The 22,545-nt window shown below is 41.9% G+C and overlaps 1 protein-coding gene across 6 annotated transcripts in view; it reads left to right on the top strand.

The window, feature by feature from the left end:
- The window catches only part of MAPRE2 (microtubule associated protein RP/EB family member 2), a 161,629-nt gene that overhangs the window by 82,072 nt on the left and 57,012 nt on the right, over nt 1-22,545 (top strand). For all 6 annotated transcript variants that reach the window (XM_051852031.2, XM_070050305.1, XM_051852029.2 and 3 more), the window contains one exon: nt 6,721-6,848. In XM_051852031.2, coding sequence (XP_051707991.1) covers nt 6,728-6,848 — 121 coding nt within the window. In that variant the 5' untranslated portion in view covers nt 6,721-6,727. The remainder of the gene's footprint in view (nt 1-6,720; nt 6,849-22,545) is intronic.

Raw genomic sequence — 22,545 nt, 5'->3', positions numbered from 1 at the left:
GTAAGTCCAGTGTTTGGTAAACAAAAACAACAACAAAAAGGAGTTCCTAGTTCCTACTGATTACGGGGGTGATTCTCACTCTTGGGCAAATATGGAGATGTGGGTCTTCCAGCTACTGCTCAGACACGTGGAAAGGAGTGGCTTTTAGCTGGACGTGGCTTCCTTTGAAACAGGACTGGGAAGCCAGTAGGGTTACAGATTTTTATCAGGGCTTCAGAAATCACTGGATGCCCAAGTTCAAAGAAATAAGTTTCTCAAGTAAAAGAAAATACCGTTTTCCTTTGTACCTCTTTTCTAGTCTGCTCTTTGTTTCATTTATGTGAAATTGAGTGAGGAATGCATTGCATCTGTTTATCTTAGATCCTTGTGGGTGGAGTACTTCTCCTGGTGATGGAGAGCATATTGAAAGTAGAGATTGTTAGGAGAGAGAAGAAAGACAGCCCCAAGTATGGGTGTAGTTGCTGTGCAAAATATGTGAACCGGGCATAATGGCATGGAGTGGGTTGAGTTTTCAGAGCATTTTGTGTTGAACAGGAAGTCTTCGGTTGAATGTGGACTGCTGTAGGGGTGACATAGAAGGTGATTTACATCCGAAAGGCCCTTTATAGGCTCAGCCTGGAAGTGGGTTTGGGGTCCGTCTGAGGCAGGGCGCCTCCTCCTCCAGTGCAGCAGACAGTAGTCAACGACTTGCAGAGAGCTGTTCTTCTGCAGATGGCCGTGTCTAAACTTGGGAAGCTTGGCAAAGTCAGACTTCAGTTGTTAAAAAAAAATCTAAATCAAAATAAGTTCCACATGCCTCATTCCTAAAATTAATTTCTCAGCCCTTCTCCTTGTATCCAGACACGCAGAACCAGGATCCTGGGACACCTGACCCATCATGAGCCCTGCTGGGGGATAGGAGAGAGCATCCACTGTGTTTTTCTTCAAGAGGGATGATCAGTGGCAGAGTAAAGGGAGAAAATGAAGGAAAATAGTCCTCTCGCTCAAAATGTGGCTGTGATGGTCTATTTGTGTGGGGTAGGGTAGGGCAGATACACAAAATAACTTACGTAAGAAATAATTTCAGTTAATACACATAATACTAGCAGTGACATTTTACACATCTGTCTAATCTTACAGAGACACACCTCCTCTGAGTAATTCACAAACTTTGCCAGATTTGTTCTTGGACAAAATTGTGAAATATTTCATAATGGGGTTCTGGGCCCTTAACTGGTAAGGTAGTAGAATTCATATTTTGGTTTCGATGATTTGGGACTTGCCCAAGCCTTTATGGAGGCTTTGCGCAGTAGGCTAACTCAAGTCTCATTGACTCACAAAAAATTCCATTTGTTTTAGTAAGCAGAAATTCAGTGTCTAATTTGTATGGCTCAGTAACTGCCACAGAGCATAAGCTTGCTATGTCTCTCCACCCAGTGCCACTGCCAAATGCTGAATCCAGGATGAAACTGAGCAAAGTCAACACGTTGGCTCCCAGCCTGAGGCTGTCCTTTTCCCAAAGTCAGGTGTAACAGTGATCACTATTAGACAAGCCAGGATGGTGACTTGGCTTTTGAAAGGATTTTTGTTTCTCTATGTATTTCTTTCTTTCCCGTGAGTTTTAGTTTACTTTCCAGTAGTAACAATGAATGCAAGTTCATTTTAAAGTAAAATGTGAATAATATATAGGGGCAGGCATCTGGTGCAGTGATTAAGATGCTGCTTGGTACACCTTCGTCCCATATCAGGGCGCCCAGCTTCCTGCTCATGTGCACCCTGGGAGGCAACAGATGAAGGTTCAAGTACCTGGCACCCATCTGGGGTACTCAGACTGAGTACTGGGCTCCTGGCATCAGTCTGGACCAGCCCTGGCTGATGGTGGGTGTCTGGAGAGTGAACCAGCAGATAGGAGAGAGATCTATATATCATCCATCTCTCTGTTTCTCTCTCTCTCTCTCTTCCTCCCTCTCTTTCTGCTTTTGAAATGAATAAAATAAGTTAATAAAAATTAGAAGACAAGTAAATCCAGTGGCCCAGGGCTGTGAGGCCAGGAAACTGTCCCTCATTTATCTTCTTTCTGTGCTCTCCGACTTACCAGGTGTTAAACCAGTGATCTGGTTAAGATTCTGTTGAAAGCCACAAAATGGGGCCAGTGCCTTGACTTTCTTCTCTGCAAGGATGGTGCAGGGAGAAGTACTGTGCCACAGGGCCACCTGGCAGGCCCTCTAAGTATAAGCTGCATGTGAGGGTCATGTCAAAGATCCATACAGGAGGATCAGCCCTGCACAGTGCTTTGGCTCTTTGTTCAGTAGCATTTGGTATAACCTTACCTTTTATAGCCATTTATTCTTCTTTATTGAGTCTCTGGAAATTACTCAGTACATTTTAAAAATTTATATTTTGAATTGCTACAAAATTCTACCTCCAGTGGAATGCTCATGAGTTTGGCACTCTTCTCAAGGATTAGGAGTCCTGGATTGTGTGTGTGACTTCCTGCTAATGTGACCTGTTGAGTGACAGCTTGAACGTCCCCTTTTGTAAGGAAAGAATATAATTGTTGATTTTGTCAAGGATCACAATGGGAGTGTTGGGTTCTTCAAGGATCAGAATGGGAGCATGGAATCACTGTGACTCTGGGATGAGGTACAAACTCCTGTGTTATCCACATAGCATTTCTGTAGACAAGGCAGGGTCAGGTGCCTCTGCCTTTGTATGGCCTTGTACATTGAGACCCAAGAAATTAGAAGGAAATCTTCTGATTTTAGAGCAGGTCTATGGGAGGGCTTTCCCACTAATACCCTCTCCCCTGAGAATGATATATGGAAAAATGTAAATTTCTCCCGTAAAGCTTTTGGTGTCTTTGATAATTTAGGTTTGGGTATATTGAAATTGTCCCTGTACTAAAAGTGGGAGTTGAAGGAATTAGGGAAAAGGCTGGGGGACACAGGAGAAACGGAATTCCTTTTCTGTGTTCACCGTCACCTTGCTTGCTGGGAGTTCAGAGGGTGCTTTCTCTTCCAGGGTCAGGGAGTCAGACCAGAGCTGTCAAGCCTCCGGGTGCATTTGCCACAGTTGACAAGTATCTTACTGAAAAGTGGAGAGGAAAATAGGTATAAGAACATTTTAGTTACCATAGATGATTAGTAGAGAATAACTGTATTGATTCTGTAGCTATTAATTTTTTTAAGGATTTAGGTATTTATTTGAAAGGCAGAGTTACAGAAAGAAAGGAAGAAGCAGAAAGATCTTTCATCCACTGGTTCTCTCCCCCCAAATGGCTGTAACAGCCAGGGCTGGGCCAGGACGTTCTTCTGGGTCCCATGTGGGTAGCAGATATCCAAGCACTTGGGCCATCTTCCGCTGCATTCTCCCAGGTGCATTAGCAAGAAGCTGGAGTGGAAGTGAAGCAGCCAGGACTCCAGGTACCCATATGGGATTCCAGCATCACAAGTGGTGGCTTTACCCGTTACACCACAGTGTGGGCCCCTGTGGCTCTTACTTTGAAGTCTGTATTGAATTTCTGTTCATTTACTGTGTTATCGCTGTTTCAATTTAGGACATGTTAAAAAAAATTAACACTAACCTTCATTGATTCGCTCTTTCTTTTGCTCTAACCTAGTTTTCCCCACAGATGCCTTAACCCACGGTTGCTCTTCCTGGTTTCTGGGGAGTGCAGCTGTGTTGGTTAGAGAAGGGTGCTCGGGAGGTTAGAGGGGTGAGTCTAGTAACTCATTAACTAGAGGATTTCTGAGGCACAAATCCACTGCTATTTTCATTGTTGACCTGATCCTGTGAATGAGCTGATGGCGCCTTCACTTGCCTTTGTGTACCCAGTGTCTGCTGAGAGTGTGAAGATGCTTGTGTCCTTGAGCAGTGCTCTCAGCAGAGACGTGGAGGAAAGGGATTCATTGACAAACAGCAGCAAATGACTTGCTTCCTTGTTCTCATGGCATTTTTTTAAGGTTTATTTTTTATTTATTTGAAAGCCAGAGTTAGAAGAGACAGAGACAGAGACAGAGAGATCAGTCTCCCATCTGCTGGTTCACTCCCCAAATGGCCACAACAGCTGGGGCTGGGCCAGGCCAAAGCCAGGATGCCGGAGCTGTTTCCAAGTCTCCCACATGGGTGCAGGAGCCCAAGGACTTGGGCCATCTTCTACTGCTTTCACTGGCCATTAGCAGAGAGCTAAATCAGAAGTGGAGCAGCTGGGTCTTGAACCAGCACCCATATAGGATGTTGGTACTGCAGGCAGTGGTTTAACCCTGCTTACTGCCACAATGCTGGCTCCTCTCATGGATTTTTTTTAAAAGCTGTGCTAACACATCCACCTGGACTTTTATTGTGGACTACTTTCTGTTCCATAACCACAGACCATTTTAGGCCATTTTTATACACTTGTATATAGATTATCTTTGTAAAGCACAGATCTGTGTGTCTTTCTTCTTTGCATTTAGTTTTGTTTTTAAATCATCTGGAGCAAGACTTTCTCAGTTTGGTTTGGAGCCATTTTGCATAATTCTGTGCCTGACACATCACTCACCATCAATATGTTGCCCATAATGCAAAAGATTTGCATTCCTGCCTGAGGAAGAAACCATTAAAAAAGCACAACTGCCCAAAATTATCTAGTGTATGAAAAATTACATCAAAAATCACACAATATTATAAATTTTGAACTATTCTTACAAAGGTTTGTAAAATTTATATAAAAATTGATTTTAAAATCAAACAGTTTTGTTTAATAAATGATAAAGGAAACAAGTTATTAAACAGAATATGTTAAAAACCTTTAGTAGTGGTATAGAAAAGCAGTAATCATGGTCACATGCTGAGAGAGTCCAATGCTGACATCTTCCAGCTCTGCAGTAGCAAATTTAGAGATGAGGTGCTTCTGTGTATAGACCAATGGTGGGCTATTTATTTATTTTTATACTTATATAAAAATAAAATAGTATTTTGAAATACAAAGCAAATTTTGTTTTAATGAGATTAAATATGTAGATTTTTGTGTAAAACTTCCAGACTATAGATTTTGCTATCATATCTGGTCATGTTTAAGCATATTACTTCTATATCTCAAAGTACTATTTGCCACTAAAACAAATTAGGAGCCCATCAAGAAATGGCTGGTTTTAGATGTGAGGCAGGAATGATACAAGCTGAACCTGAATCATGTTGTCACACCAGAAAGGGAGTTTTCAAAGACTGCTAGGACCTTGTGAAAAGAACTCTTGAAGAAGCTCTTGGAAGCATACATTCATAAAGATGGAAGCTGCAGCGAGTTCATAAAAACCTCTCCTTGGTCAGGTCTGGAGAACGTTAGGGAGCCACCACGATGTTTGAAAACCAGGAAACAAAGAGAAAGAATCAGGCCTCTATCTTGCCTTTCTTAAATCATCCTCACCTCAGTGGGCAGTTCCTTTATGTAAAATTACTCCAGATATCAGATCTGTCTAATAGACTTATCACCTTGAAGTTTCTAGTGAGTAGTTGGCCTAGGCAGGTATCATCAGTGGCCAATGCTAGGATGAAAGGAGTCAGTCAGGCACCATGTGCTTCCTGAAGATGTTGCAACCCTGCATGAAGCAGTCTTGGACTCCTCCCCACGTTAGAACTTGAATCAAATGAAACCTCTAGGTGGAATTACCAGTCTGTAGGAACACAGGGCAGAGGGACATGCTAAACCACACCAGTGGGATGCAGTGTGCAAAATTCACACTATAGAAACTCTACCAAATAACCCCATTTCTTCAACAAGAACAGCAGTTTCAAGGAAAGACTAGAAATGGAAAACTATAGACAGTAGAAGCTTAAAGAACATATCAAAGAATTACATTGTGTGAACTTTATTTGAATTTAGATTCAGAAAACTGAAACAAAATTGTAAGACACTGTAATGCAAATTTGATGATGTTCAGTAATTACATTCATTTTTAGATTGATAATAATAGGGGGTAGTGTCCTTTAAGAGACATGTACTAAAGTGTCTGGAGGTGAAATGATGTGATGCCTCGCATTTACTGAAAAATAATCTGGCTTTCAGGGAGCCAGGCCTGGGATTGGCAGAAGGGAAGTTGATGGGCGTGCAAGTGAAAAGATGGGTCGAGTAGTGGTAATTGTTTAAACCAAGAAGTAAGAATAACTGGTTTGTTATTATTTCTCTTTTTGCATGTATTTGAAAACTTTCAAAATAAAAGTTAATGTGCAGTTATAATGCATTTGTACATACACATATTTCACAAAATTAGTAAAATTACAAAGTTTCATCCAGGTTTAAGTGTTAAAAACAGTCATGACCAGTACACATTTATTAGAATGACCAACTTCCAAAGCATTGATGTTTGCAAGTACTTACAATGAAACTACTGTGAAATAATTACATAAAACTGAAAGATTCCTTGTATGTGCACTGTCCTAGGCCTGATAACTTTTTAACACCACATACAGATTTAAGGTCAAAGGTAAAACTCGATTGTGTTATGAATTAGGAATCTCACAACCTGAGGAACATTTGGATCTACTTGGGGAAGAAACAGCGTGCATGATAGTGCCTGAAAAATATATGAAATTTAGTCATATTATGGCAGATTTGTAGAAGAGAGAAAAATTCAAGGTTTAGCCAAAGCAGGATTTTTGTATCCCCTAAAACTTGGCCAGTTATCCTGACCTTGAATAGTGTCGGTTATTGATCTGAGTTCATTTTTATGTTATTGGTAAATAAATGTGTTTGTTTTTTTCTAGCTGGGGAATGGCAGTCAATGTGTATTCTACCTCGATAACCCAAGAGACTATGAGCAGACATGACATCATTGCATGGGTTAATGACATAGTATCTTTAAACTACACAAAAGTGGAACAGCTTTGTTCAGGTAAGAGATCATATTTTAAATATTTGCCTTAAATGTGATTTTTGTGAAATTTTTATGAAATTACATAAAATGTGATTTTATGAAATAATATCACATATTTTGAGTGGGAAAAATATCACTATTGACTTATGTCATGAAAGACGAAAACACGGTGTAACTACAGTACTTACAGGGGGAAATGTGATGAGCATGTAAGAGCACAGAGATACACAATTCCTGATGAGCAATCTCTGCTTGAGCTTTCTAGGGCCTTCTGATCAGCTGCCTCTTCCTCATCACCCCATCAGCCGCTACACTTCTTTTTTATTTTTTTAAAGATTTATTTATTTTTTGAAAGTCACAGTTAAAGAGAAGCAGGGGAGTGGGGAGGACGGGCAGGCAGGAAAGAGAGAGAGGTTTTCCATCTGCTGGTTTGCTCCCCAGATGGCTGCAATGGCCGGGGATGTGCTGATTGAGGCCAGGAGCCAGGAGCTTCTTCCAGGTCTCCCATGTGTGTGCAGGGGCCTGAGGACTTGGGCCATCTTCTACTGCTATCCCAAGCCATTGCAGAGAGCTGGATCGGAAGTGGAGCAGCTGGGACTCAATCCAGCACCCGTATGGAATGCTGGCACTGCAAGTGGCAGCTTTACCCACTATGCCACAGCACTGACCCCCACAGTTGCTTCTTAAAACACAAGTTAGGGGGCCGGCACTGTGGCATAGCAGGTGGGGCCACTGTCTGCAGTGCTGGCATCCCATATGGGTGCCTATTTGCATCCCGGCTGCTCTACTTCTGATCAGCTCTCTGCTATGGCCTGGGAAAGCAGTGGAAGATGGTCTAACTCCTTGGGCCCCTGCACCCGCGTGGGAGACCCTGAGGAAGCTCCTGGCTCCTGGCTTCGAATCGGCACAGCTATGTCTGTTGCAGCCAGTTGGGGAGTGAACCAACAGATGGAAGACCTCTCTCTTTGCCTCTCTTTCTTGCTCTCTCTAACTCTGATTTTCAAATAAATAAATAAATCTTTAAAAAGCAAACACACATGAGTTAGATCTTGCAATACTCATCCTTAAAAACTTTTGGGCCTCCCCTGTATCCTTACAGGATACAATTCAAAGTTTCTCTGTGTGGCTCTGAAAGTCCATTTTGTTCTGGCTGCCACCTGCCTATCTTCTCTATATCAACCTCCACATCTCTCCTCTGGACCTCTGCCTCACAAAGCGCTCTTTGTAGCTGGCGCCGCAGCTCACTAGGCTAATCCTCCGCCTTGCGGCGCCGGCACACCGGGTTCTAGTCCCGGTTGCCCCTCTTCCAGGCCAGCTCTCTGCTGTGGCCAGGGAGTGCAGTGGAGGATGGCCCAAGTCCTTGGGCCCTGCACCCCATGGGAGACCAAGAGAAGCACCTAGCTCCTGCCATCGGATCAGTGCGGTGCGCCGGCCGCAGTGCGCCGGCCGCGGCGGCCATTGGAGGGTGAACCAATGGCAAAAGAAGACCTTTCTCTCTGTCTCTCTCTCTCACTGTCCACTCTGCCTGTTCAAAAATTAAAAAAAAAAAAACACACACACACACACAACACAAAGCACTCTTTGTTCCTTAATGACTCCGTCCCTTTTGCTTCCATTATTTTCTTTTTAATTCTTCTTTGCTAAAGAGATCTTTCCCCTTCTTTCTGTTTGTGGTATAATCTGTTCATGGTTTAAAGTCCAGCTCACCTGCCACCTCCTCCGAGAAGCATTTTCCATGCTCTGGTGTTTCCAAAACACTGAGCTTGGCACCATAGAATACACTTGGCGCACTGTGTTACAGTGGGTGACTGCTGCTCCCTGCAGGGTAAGGAGAGTTCTTGATGACTGGACTGTATTTTGTGTTCATGGTTGAATGTCTGCAGGGGTCTATCTGGTACAGAGTAGACCAGCAAGAATTACATATCAAGTTCAACTTGTTTAAAAGAAAAAATCAACTTTGGTGTTAAAGTATCGCTCGTTATAAAAATGTGCCATTCTTAAGTTCTAGTATCCATCAAAGAAATAGTCTTCCTTTGGAAAACAGTATTTTTTTTTCCTACAAATTAATGGGTAAGAGATTTCCCTTTCTGCCTCTAGCTCTAATGTGAAAACAGTACAGAATAATAGAAAATATGACTGCAGTGTATTCTCTTTCTCTCCTCCTGGTCTCGGTTTGACCAGAATATACTAGAAGACCCACCTTCAGTACTGTCAACACCTTCCCCCACCCCCACCGCCACAGCCTTGATCGCTTTTACCGTGAGGAGGACAGTGAGGTGCACTAGAACCTAGATATTTCCTCCCCCAGCTCTGTGCTTGGCCTCAGATGTGAAGCCCTGTGGTTTATGAGGTTGGAAATGAGTGCTTACTCACCGTTTCTTTGCCCTGCAGTATAAACTACAGGAAAACAGACTTAGACTATGAAGATGGACCAGGTACAGGAGAGCCCCTCAAAAACTTCATGGAAAATGGAATTAAAAGATATTCTTATTTTTGGTACAAAAGAAAATTGAAACCCATGTATGCTTTTTTTTCATAATGTACATTTTCACAAACTCTTTGAAGACTCCTCATAGATATTGTTGGCCCACTGAAATGGCCATAAAAGTTACTTTCAGAAACAACTCTCACTGTACCTGACTCAACCTCAGATTGCCGCTCACATATCGCATAGTTCTTGCTGTACATAATGGGGCCTCTGATATTTATTTTCCTTTATTTAAACTTTATTTTAATTTTTAACAGATTCAATGATATTTGTAGATAAAATTCTAAGAACATAGTGCTATGAAAACTAGAACCCCTTTGTTAACAGCATGTGCCAGATTGCTGTGTCATTCTTTGTAGGTTTACTTTTGCACAGTTCCTGACATGCAATGTTCCCTCAAGAGATGCTCGTTTGGGGGATAAATGAAAAGCAGTTGGCAACAGCTGGAGGCAAAGACAAAATGTGTTATCTGACCCACAAAGCGGGTGGATGTGCATGCGGATAAGGCGAATGGGTTTGGTTATCAAGGAAAAGAGGAGAAAGAAAGGCATAAGGGAAAGAGTCATAGAGGACATTCTCGGTCGTGGGTCTTGAATGGTAGAGGAACCATGGCGAGCTTCCTGTGTTACGTACTTGGCGACTTTGGGGTAACAAATGAAGAGAGAGCCAACTAGAATTTGTAACAGTGATGGTAGTGATCAATATGTAATTTCCTTGCAGATCTTTACGTCTCTCATGAGGCAAGTCAACAAAATTTTAAGCAGCATTTATGGAGGATTCTTGTACAGTTACCTTAAAGCATTGCTATTCACTTTACAACCATTTGTAGCTAGGTGACTGTCGAGTATGGCTTGGCAAAAATCTGTAGAAGCGATTTGGATCACTGTTATCATTTCCACCAGGATTACTCACTGGCTACTGAAAATTACAAGGTTGATGGTTCAAAAGAATAAATATATTTAAAGATTGCTTTCTGCTCTAAAACAAGTTTCTTGCTGGGAAAAATGTTCATCTCCATAGCAGAGAGACAGCTCTTTTACTTGAGTCAGTGGTTTTCTCAAAGTGTAGTTTGTAGGCCATATGCATTTATAATCTGGGGAGCTACTGCAAAAGCAAATGCATGGGGTCCTTGGCCTTCTGAGTCAGTACCCCTGGTGTATGAGGCCTGGAAATCTGCATTTAACAAGCATCTTAAGTACTCACATGCTGCACCCTGGAGCCTGCAGTACATTTTCGAGAAACCTCAAACCACTAAAAGTGAAGTGAAATGATCCAAAACCTATTCTGGCACAGTTTCCTTATTCATAATTTAATTTGTGACTTTTTTATCTTTAGCAATGACATTTAGCGAGACAAAGCTATTTTTCTATTTATTTATTAATGAGTTTATTTATTTATACCCTTCATTGTTCTAGAAGACATTTAAGGTAGACTAGTACAGTGATATTAGGATAAGGAGAAAACTAAATATTGTTGACCTAAGTGATTTATCTTCATCATACTTATGAATCATCAGTTTTCTTGGGTGATTTTTTTTTCTTCAATGTTTATTTTAATTCCTTTTAGTCTGCTGCATGGGATTTTATTTTAGTAGTATGTTCTGGAAAAACAGACACAAAATACTTTCACATATTAAACCTGATTTTTTTTGGTTCAACAACATCATATTTTATTCTTTCCTAAAGACATAAATGCTAATCCTGGCAGTTCCCCGTTTGAATATTGTTCCCTATTGCATTATCTCCTATATCTTTCTTCTTTTTTAATTTCCAACTAAGAGATTTCCCTTCGGCTCAGTATTGAAACTCACTTCAACTTTTCCTTAGCTCATAAAGAGCTAAAATACTACCCACATTGGTGTTGCATTTTCTTCAGTTTTGTACCTTTCTGCATGTTTCCATGTAAGAAGTTTTTAAAACTTTTTTAAGGAAAGATGGTGTGAGAAGGTAAACACTTGCAAATATGTTGCAGTAAATTCTAAATGAAAATGACATGGTCTTATGTCCTGTTGTGTTATCCAAGGTGGTAATCTCATGGAAGTTTTTCTTTGAACATTAAATCTGGGTAACTGTGTGTTTGATTTGCATTTATTTGTTGTGAAAAGGTAACCTTTAAGTTTCAAGCAAAGCAGTAGATTGCATATGTGAGAGTGGGCTATCTGTGGATATAAACACTCCCTGACAAGGTACTGTTCACCTGCATCTGTTTTGAAAATGAGTAACTGGATTTCCCATGATGAAACGCGGAATTGAGCTGCATGTGATATCAGATCTATATAACATAAATATTTTATGTTTTCATTTGTTTTATAAAATTTATATGGCTTTTGGGGAAGGAGACAGGATTTTTGCTTGAATACCAGTTTAAACCAGTTTACTAGGTGTTTTATTTGAAAATAAAGAGGACAAATAATATGGTGCTTAAAAAAAAGAAGAAAACTCCTAAAAATAGGGGTGGGCATGTGGCCTAGTTGTTAGGCCACCGATTGGCTTGTCCACATCCTACATTGAAGTGCCTGGGTTCGAGTTTTGACTCCACTCTTGAATCCAGCTTCTTGCTAGTACAGAACCTGAGAGGTAGCAGGTGATGGCTCAAGTAGTTGGGTCCCTGCCACACACATGGGAGACCTAGACTGAACTCCCAGATTTTGGCCTGACCCAGCCCCGGCTATTGCGGGCATCTGAGGAATGAACCTGCAGGTGGGAGATTTTCTCCCTTTCTCCCTCCCTCCCTCTCAAAAAAAATAAATAAATAAATAAAAATAAATGAAATAAAAATCTCTGAGAACAGCTTCGGCAACTTCCTCTGATCCCTTATTGAAGATGACAGCAGAGACAGTGGACTTGATAGGGAGGAGGAGCAGAGGAAGTGCAGAGGGCAGCAAGAAGGCAGTCGGAGGCAATGTCCTTTTCTCTCTTCCTCCTCTTCCTCATCCACAGCCCTCACCCCAGCCATAATGCACCAGGCCTCCAATGGGGCTTCTTTCTGTTGCCCTCTTCTGTGTTCAGACTGTCTTCCCTAGACCAGGTCACCATCAGCTCCTAGCCAACTAAGTGGCTGCGCCTGCTCCACCCTCACAAGGCTAGCACAGCCTGCCCTTCTATCCATGCGTCTTCCCCTTCCTTTCCAGTGAGCACACAGGACAGGCCAACATCTGCCCAAATCCACATCTAGGGTAGTCACTGCCTGAGCTGTCACTCTATCCTGTACTGTCACCCACTGGTTGAAAGATCAGTTATGGTCTTGAACCTTTTAGTATTTTAATAAAATATCATTTGAATTAAACCATTTTAGATGTGAAATTTAGATGTTTTCTTGACAGGCTATGAAAAAGTGATCAGGATTTGATTCTGTTTCAGTATGTGTTTCAAGCTTTGTCTTGGATCAAGTTTCTGGTAATTTTTCTTCCAGGGAAGCTTCTGGATTTGGCTGGTGATGTTGTGGTCACACTTACCTTCTGGGTACGTGATGGCTCTGGAAGGGTCTGGGATTCACATAGGTGTGGCCATCAGACGTGCTGGGACCTATGGGATGGGTGCTCTCAGCTTTGTCTTGATGGCAGTTGATCCTGAGCCCAGCACTGTTCTTTGTGACCATTTTTGGCTGCAGATCTGCCCCTGTTAACAGGTTGATCCTAGCCTGTGTGTTGTCCCATCTGCAGAGACCTCTGTCGGGAGGACAGGTTGCTGATGAAATCAGCTCAGAGTCTAAATTTAGTAGGGCTTCTCTTATTGGCTCACTTGTATTGAAACCAAGTAAGGATATTCCATCAGTGTCTGTAAGCTCAAGAGTTTACTTTGCTTTATAAAATTGTAGGCTGTCATCTCAGATTGTGTTACTATTATTAGAGAAGTAATTGTACCATAGTGGAATATTATTCTTTCGTGTGATATATTATATAAGGTTTTTGTTTGTTTGGTTTGTTCTGCTGATAGACTTTTTTTCTCTAATTTTATTTGACTTAAGTTGATTTTAAAATCTGTCGACTTGGGATCAGCATAACAACTAATTGGAAAAGAAGGGGACAGAAAGTGAGTTGGGTATGGAAGGGATGGGTCCAGCCTCAGGTTGGTTGCTGCAGGGGTCACGCACTCAAACATCCCTACAGTCGTAGATACTGCACTACTTGAAAGGGAGCTTATTTTTCGAGTGGAATATGGAGTACAGTACACTTTTTCCCTTCTAAATTTGTTTTTTAACATATATCTATACATTTTGCTGCTGAAGGTAATCATAGACCATTGCTGTTTTTGTTGGAGATTTTTGTTTGTTTGCACAGCCTTTTGTAATTGTGAATACCATAGTGAGGAAAAGTGTATATGCTTTTACCTTCATGTACTGCCTCATAAAGTGTGAATTTTCCTTATATTGATGATACATTTTTGAAAGCAATCAGGCCTCATTACTGTACTCAGTTCTGATAATCAGTTTAATTTCATTTGATAAGCATGTTTTGAGCCCTTCTTTGGGCTATACCCTGAGGACTGAGGGATAAAAAAGACATGGACAGTCCTCAAGTCCCTCTACGAACTCAGTACAGTGCTAGCCTTCAGAAGACTGGAGAACACTGGGAAGTGCTGTTTTGGAAGAGCTTTGAGCATGCAAAGGAAGAAGAACGTGAAGGGAGGCGGAGAGAGTGAGTCAGTGGAAAAGACATTCACTCAGATTCTTTGGGAGTGTCTGGTGCTCCTGGATGACCTAGCATGGCCATAGTTTGGGAAACACCTCAGAAGTGCTCTCCTCCCTCTTCAAGCTGGATGGGGTAACTAGTATGTAGAACATGTGGGCTACTTAATTACCTCTCCTCTGACCCACTCCTCAAGCTAGGGTAGCTTTTGTCTTGTGACATGGGGACTCAGTAGAAGGCATGTGCTTTATTAAGTACAACCTTAAATATATGATGCATGGTGTTTTCTATGAGAAATACAAAGAATTTTCCTGATGATCTCATCTTAGGGGTATGTGAGAATTAGTTTTTCTGTACTTGTTTGAAGCAACTATGTATACATGTGGGATATTCTCAGGAAACCATAGAACTTCTTTGGGAGGAATGCAACAGATATTTTTTAATTCCATAAAGCCAAACCTCAGTGATGACTGCTGGATGAGTGTTATGTGACTTCGTTAACATTTTTCACAGGAACGGCATTAATCTTGTTCTTATCCATTTCTACTGGAGTCCCTCCTGGGTAGTGACAAACACCGTAAATGAGGGAAATTTTAAAAACCGAAAAAAGGCTAGGGAAAATAGATGGCCTAGAAAGTAATTATTTTATTGAAGCCTGACAGTATGTGTATATACTTAATGTGAAGTCAAGGAACATGTAATCACTAGGAACTTAATATAGTACCTGAAGAGGAACAAAGCAAATCGGTGACATATTATTAGAAACTTAAGCTAATAATGATTGCCTTTGTGAATTTTTAAGATCTCTCACACACAAATAACTTTAGGAATCTGCACAAAGCAATACCCTTAGTTAAATCCCACACTTTGATCTCTTACTGTTGTCTGGGAAAATTCCCAGCTGACTCAGATGACTGCGGTCTCCAGAGTTCCTACTGAGTAATTCACAGACCCTCCTACATTGCTCCATCTTCTGTAGTAAGAACCCATTGAGTTTTGCCTTCTGTACACCAGTGAAGGGGTATGTAGTTGTTAGCCTAGAGAGGAAACTGCATGGGATACTCTCAGAAAACCATAGAATTGCTGACTTCTTTGGGAGGAACGCAACAGTTGTGCCACCCATGGGATGGGTGCTCAGAAGGAGAGTGGAGTGAGTTCAGGTGAGGCCAGTGAATACCGCTGAGTCTCAGTGAGCCTCGGAAACCCCGGCCCTGACCTCACTGACTTCAAGAACCGGGGCCACAGAACCACAGCCCAGGGATCTCAGTATAGGGCTTGGGAAACTTAGAAATCAAGCTTGTGATAGGTCTTAAGATTTATTTGTAATTCATTATTCTGATTACAAAAACCTTTAGAGTCCCTTCCGTGGTTTTGTTTCCTTTGTGATAAGATGCTTACAAGTAAAACACATGATAGTGTGTTTATTTTGAAGTCATTCACCAAGATATATAAAAAGCAGTATCTTAACAAGAAAGACTTATATTGAAAGTTATTTTTGCTTTTACTCAAGATGTCAGTTACTTTATATGATGGATATGTTCTGTGTAAGACATCATTTTGTATTCATGATGCTATTTTTCTTTCCCTTTTTTCCCTTTTGGTGTAAAACATCTAAGGACTTCAACAGGATGAGTGTAAATTTGGGGGAAAATAGTCATTTCCTTTTATAAATGAATTTATGATTACTTAAGCACCTCAAATGTCTATCTGGGAAAAGTCTTCAGAACTGGAGAACTTCTCGAATGTTTTTCAGCAGATAAGCTGCAGCATCTTAGGAATGTGCTCATACCCTTTCTTTGCTGGTGGGAATCCAAGGATCTCATTTTGTTCCTTGTCCTTTGAATCTAAAGCATGCGTTTGGAGATTGAATGTTTCATATCTGAAACAGTCCAATACAGGCCCATTCATTTTTATAGTTCTGATTATTTTAGCCATGCACATTCTAGATTGTTTTATATTTTAGGAGTATAATGGTGGCTTTACATCTCAACTTTTATATTTCTTACCATTTTCAATGTGCTTTTTATGTGGATTATTCTAATTATCATAACAAGTCTATAAGGAAGAAAGGAATTTTTTTCCCTGTTTTATATATCGGAGTAAAAGCTCAGTGTTGATGGCTACCACTGGAGTGTGAGTCTCCTTGGATCAGAGCGTGTTCTTATGGGAGGTAGGGCAGCTGTGTATGTGGTGGAGGGTTTACTGAGTGTGCGCACTCATGTGGGTGCATCTCTGATTCTTTCCAAATCCATTTGCCAGGAGTCCATTAAACATCCACTGTAGGAGCAAGGGGAATAGAAAAGGACTCCCTTTACCCACTCATTACATTCTTACTGGAGAAGTGGCGCATATCTGGTAATTCTTCTAATGACAAGAGTGTTCCCAATGTCATCATTATCAAGAACTCGGTTACCAAAGATGGATACTAGTGGAAACACACAGGCATTTGCTCCCAGTCTCATAAAATTCTGACTTGCTGTACCTGCTGAGGTGGACTTGAGGGAACCTCTCTCTCTTTCTACATGTTCTTCTTGTTCCTTCTCTTGCTCCACCCTGTCTTCCTCCACCCCATACAAATGGAGGTGAGTCTGAGATCTTACCACTTGCCTTGGAAGAGCTTCTCAACTCTCTCTCGAGTAGTCCCTGACCAGAGAAACAACAGCCAGGACAGTGCTTCCTTGGGGATTCACAGGTGCACATCTAGGCAGATCCACCAGCCAAACCCCAAGAGTGTGACCCTTTGCTCATGTTGACCCCGGGCTAGCCCCAACAAGCTTGTTCCTGAGAGGACTCCTTTCTGTGCTGTTGAGGAAAACAGAACTCACCTGGAATAATTGCCACAGGCTTGGCCTCCAAAGGATTGATTCATCAATGTGTCACTGTTTCCCATATACTTAATTCAGGTCAATAAACCTATATTGCCAAGAGGCTCCCTCAGTATTTCTCCAACCTCTATAATATATGAAGGTGATGTTTTCCTGCTTTTATGTAAGGAGACCTGCTAATGCAACATTTAAGAACATCACCCATTTTCTACCTAGTTCTATTCCTGTATCTATTTCCTAACTCTTTCTGAGCTACAGTTCCTAAACCTTTTCCATACAAAAATTCTAGATCTGCCAGTGGTTATGGAAGCAGACACTGTATGAGCACAGTAGAAAGATGAGTTGGACAGCATCCCCAGTCTGAAAGAGCTACTCGCCAATCTGCCAGGAGAGAGAGCTAATTGAAATACAAGTCAAACCATAGTGGACTCCCATAGACAGTGCAGTGAGACAACTCATCAAGGACGTGGTGCTTGGAAGAACAAAGAGTTTCTGTACATACATGCGTAAGACATCTGCATCATATATTAGGATTCAGGGCAGCAAAAGAGGGATAGTTATGCTTCAAGTAATAAGTACGGTGTGATTCAGTGGAAGGAAAGATTATTTTCATCTAGAAAAACTTTTTGTCTTATTCATGTTTGGGGCTTTGGCCAAGCAGCTATGCAAATTTAGTGGATGTCAATAAATATTTATAAAGTTGAACTGAACTGAAATGTTATTCAAACTAGATTTTTTAATATGGATAGGATTCAGGCCAAAAAGAAGAAGATGGTGATTTTGAGTAAATGTATCATTTTGATGTTCTGTATGTTGCTTTATTTATTCTTGGCCCTCAGCAGGTATTTATTGAGTACCCACAGTGTGTCACATGGTGGGGTAGGATCTGAGGATCCAGCAATATACCAAAAAAAAAAAAAAAAAGTTAGGACCTATCTCTTAACTATCAAAGTTCTTGATGTATTGCTATCCACAGCACTCAGGTCGTACCTGTTTCTCAGCTTACCCAAGTATAAACCAAAGGTAGAACATGATCCCTGAGCAAAAACAGACATCTAGCATCCAGCCTGTCTCGTTGTTAGATCATTGACAACACAAACAAGAAGTGTGTACTTGGGACTATCTGAAATATTACAAGGCCATCCAGTTCCTACACATGAAGATCAAACCAGGCATCCCCAAGTCTGCTGCTTGGCAAATGACATTATTTTTCTAAGTTTTTTTCTTGAATTTCTTTAAACATAGAGTTTATCAAACATGTAGACAATATAAAAACACTGCCAGGTGCTTGGGCATGTTGGAAAGACGCACCTGCAAACAGAATAATTGAATTTCTTGGCATCTCTTAAAATAACCGTCACTCTGCAGAGGGGATTTTCTGCCCTGAAACCATGACATCATTCTGACAGACAGCGAGTCACCTCTCTTTATTTGTCCCTCCCCTGCCGGGGCGTGCTTTCAGCAAGTAACACTGAAGCTTTTATGGCCGTGGATTTGACAATAAGAAGCATAGAACTGTGACGTTCTTGCCAGCACAGTTTCCTGCCGTTTCTGTTAACATTCCCCAGAAGGAGGATCTTCCTCCACTTTCATTTCTTCTAGATGACATTTGTATGGCAGTTCATGAAAGAACTTTAAAACACCATAAAGAGCCAGATTTTAAGGAAAATGTGTGTGTGTCAACTTTAAAGTCAGACAATTGTGTTAAAATCTAAAAAAATGCACAAAAGTTCTTGCTTCTTTCCTTACTTCTCTTTCTGTAATTATTCTGGTCTTCCTTTATTGCTACTAAGGCCAAATGATGGAATCCTTGAATTCCTTATAACACTAGAGTGCTTGGAAATCATAGTGTCCTGGCATTAACCTGAAAAATATAAAGCAGGTATTCCAGAATGATATTCTGTCATGTTTCACAGTGTGCATGAATGTTACATGATAGCGACTTGTGGGTTCCTGTTTCACGGAGCAGAGGTCGAGGGGGGGGCTTGCTTCGGTGCCACCCCCAGCTTTCTGAGCTTTCTCTGGCCAGTAAGCCTCTTCTCAGGGAGCTGTCGGGGAAGGAGTCCCGTCTTAAGGAAAATGGCAATGAGGGTACTGTTGGTGTGAGAGAGCTGATGGAGTGGGTTGAGACTGGTAAAGAGCTCCCACGTGCAAGCCTTGGAGAGAATGAAATTGGCTTTTATCTGGGGAAGGACCTTGGAGTTCCCAGTCCCAGGGACAGTGACCTCTGCATCAAAAACAGGAACCTGAGAGAGAGGGTGTGTTTGTAGAAATGGACTGCAGGTTTTCCTGGCCCTGCGTCTTACACCAAGAGCCTCTCTGGTGGGTACCATGCCAGGAATTCACATAGTCTGTACCTGGCCTGTGTAACTGTTGGTAAAATGAGGTGGGCAGTGATTTAGTAGAAACTTAATTTAATTTGTACTCTTAATTGAATTTGCCCTAAATATAGATATGTTCTGAAAATGGGATCTTAAAAATGGCAGCTTGGACCCTCTTCTGAAACGCGTGTGCCCTGGAATGAGCACCGGTTTCCCCACAGCTCCCAGGTTGAGCTGAGCTGCTTCCTCTCCTGGCTGTAAGGACTCGAGCAGTCTGTCTGCAGCTCACCCTTGAAGCCTCTGCCCTCAGAGGTCCCCCGCCTGGAGCCCGCGTTCACCCAGCACACCTGCCACTCTATGCAAGATGTCATGGCGTTGCTGTCTTCTGCAGTGAGATGTGAGCTCTCCCTTTGCAAGTTTCAGGGGCTGAGGAAGTCCTAGAGTCGTTGACCACTTGCTTTAAAGTCTTCAGTACTAGGAGTTAAGCTCCTTGAGGACTGAGAAGCCTCATGTGAGTTTGACTTGACTTTCTCCATTTGGTAAAATTATTCTTTCTTGGGCTTTTGTTGAGCAAACCAGACTAACTCCTTCTTAGTTTTATGTGCCATATGGTTTAGAATTTACAGTTGGTTTGTATATTTGCTGGCTTTCCCATGTGTCTTTCTCTGGGCTCCCCAAAGTAAATTATGTGGTTTTATAAGATAAAGCTCTTCCCTAGAGGAATAAATGTTAGGGATCTATTGTGCTGTATAGTGACCACAGTTAATAAAATATTGTATATTTCAAAATTGCCCAAAGAATATATTATAAATATGCGTGCCCACAGAAAGTTGGTGAGTTGATAATTAGCTTGATTGAATCTTTCAACAACATACATAGATTAAAACATTACATTGTACCCTACAAATATATGTATAACTATTATTTGTCAACTAAAAGTCAATCACGAGGCAAATAATTTGGCCTAGCAGTCAAGATGCCCGAGTTCCACAGCAGAGTACCTGGGTTTCATTCCTGACTCCACATCCCTGCTACTACAAACCCTGGAGGCAGTGAGAATGGCTCAAGGACTTAGGTTCCTGCCACTTGCCTGGAAGACATGAATTAGCTTCCTGGCTTTGGCCTCTGGCTGTTTGCAGGCATTTGAGAAGTGAACCAGCAGACAGATTTCTGTCTCTGTGTCAGTCTCTCTCTCTTTCTGCCTTTAATTGTTAAAAAATCCATTTTCAAACATCAGAGCCTATTCCTAAGTGTGTGTGTTTGTCTTTTGGATTTTCATTAATAAACGAAGTGGAATCCGTCAGTGCCACCTGAATGTGGGCATTCCTTCAGAGGTGTCGGTCCCCACAAAAATTAGAAAATGTCATGTCTCTCAACCTCGTGCCTCCTCCTTAAGGTTTTCTCAGTTTAAATCTTGCTGTTTTGCAAAGTCATTCTTATATTTCTGTGCTTAATTTTAAAAGCCTTTTTGCCTGTTAAAATAGATGATACGATACAAACATGTGAAAACATACACATGGGGCAGACAAGGTGGTACAGAGGGTTACAGCCCCAGCCGGAAGCACCACCACCCCCACCACCCCCGGCTGCTCCACTTCCAAACCAGCTCCTTGCTAATGCACCTGGGAGAGCAGCGGAGGATGGCCCTAGTCCTTGGGCCTCTACACCCACTTAGGAGACCTAGAGGAGGCTTCTAGCTCCTGGCCTCAGATTGGCTCAGCTCCAGCCATTGCGGCCATTTAGGGAGTGAACCAGGAATGGAAAAACCTCTCTTTCTCTGTCTCTACCTCTCTCTGTAACTCTTTCAAGTAAATAAAATCTTTGAAAAAAAAAAAAAGAAAGGAAAAACACACACGCGCTCAAGAAGCTGTGTCCCCTGATGTTACGGCTTTACAGAACCTTCTGTTTCCATGAGCTTAATAAGAAAACTGATTCCTTCGGAATGGCTTTCGTATGTACCTTTCTAACTTGTTATTCATTTGTTACAAAGGCTTTTTCTGACTCCTTCCCTCCTCTATCTGGAATGCGAAATTCTACCTTGAGCTCTATTCTCGGACTCCAGCCTCTGGGACATTGCGTTGCCAGTGTCAGTGTCAGGCCCCTGAAGCCAGTGACATTTTGTCCTGCACACCGTTCCTGCCTTGTGCTCCAAGTGCCTCTCCCATTTCCTTCCTTCTCGTGTCCCTAGTGGAAGCTGAAACTTGCTGCATGAACCAGAATACGTCAGACAGCTTGTTTAGGTCGGCTTTGATGAGCACATGACCCCAAAGGAGAGCCCTGATATTAGAAACTAAAAGTGAAACCACGTACCTCGTGCTGGACTGATAATTAGCAGATGAAAGAGCTCTTTCTGAACCAACAGATAATTCTTCACCTGCCATTTCTTTGTTCTTACAATTGTCTGAATCTCTGATCAAGCAGGTTTGGAGTTGTGCTGTTTTTTTTCAGTCCTGACGAGGTACAGGGTAATTATGCTTCGGTGAATAAAACAACTGTAAATAGTCCAGCTATCCTGCTGTCCCGCAGTTCTTGACACTGTTAGAGTTTTCAGTATGGAGTTATTGTTAATTTCTATGAAAAATTTTTTTGCAAATGGGTCATAAAATAACAGCTGCTTTATGTGTATTTTATATTTCTACCTACTTTATCAGTTTCTCTAAAATTTAGAGTAAAAAACTTGATTCCTAAATCTTTTTTTTTTTTTTTTAAGATTTATTTGTTTATTTGAGAGGTAGAGCTACAGAGAGAGGGAGAGAAAGAGAAAAAGGTCTTCCGTCTGCTGGCTCACTCCCCTGATGGAACTGGGCCAATCTGAAGCTGGGAGCCAGGAGCTTCTTCCTGGTCTCCCACGTGGGTGCAGGGGCCCAAGAACTTGGGCCATCCTCCACTGCTTCCCCAGGCCATAGCAGAGAGCTGGCTCAGAAGAGGAAAAGCCAGGACTTGAACCGGCACCCATATGGGATGCCAGCACCACAGGCAGAGGCTTAGCCTACTAGGACACAACGCCAGCCCCCAATGCCTAAATCTTAAGGGCTTTTGGGTATGAAGATTTTACTAAATTGTAAGTTCCATTTGGAATGTAAAGGAGAATATTCGTTATTCTTCCATGGTATTTCTATGAAGAAACACTTTAAAACCAACTCAGGGGGCCGGCGCTGTGGCATAGTGGGTTAAAGCCCTGGCCTGCAGTACCAGCATCCCATATGGATACCGGTTCTAGTCCCAGCTGCTCCTCTTCCAATCCAGCTCTCTGCTATGGCCTGGGAAAGCAGTAGAAGATGGCCCAAGTCCTTGGGCCCCTGCACCCATGTGGGAGACCTGGAAGAAGCTCCTGGCTCCTGGCTTCAGATCGGCACAGCTCCAGCCATTGTGGCCATCCTGGGGAATGAACCAGCGGATGGAAGACCTCTCCCTCTGTCTCTAGCTGTCTGTAACTCTTTCAAATAAATAAAAT

This window comes from Oryctolagus cuniculus, chromosome 10, assembly GCF_964237555.1.
Source record: "Oryctolagus cuniculus chromosome 10, mOryCun1.1, whole genome shotgun sequence".
Taxonomy (NCBI): domain Eukaryota; kingdom Metazoa; phylum Chordata; class Mammalia; order Lagomorpha; family Leporidae; genus Oryctolagus; species Oryctolagus cuniculus.
Note: the sequence above shows the minus strand (reverse complement) of the source record. Positions and strands in the feature narration are given on the sequence as shown.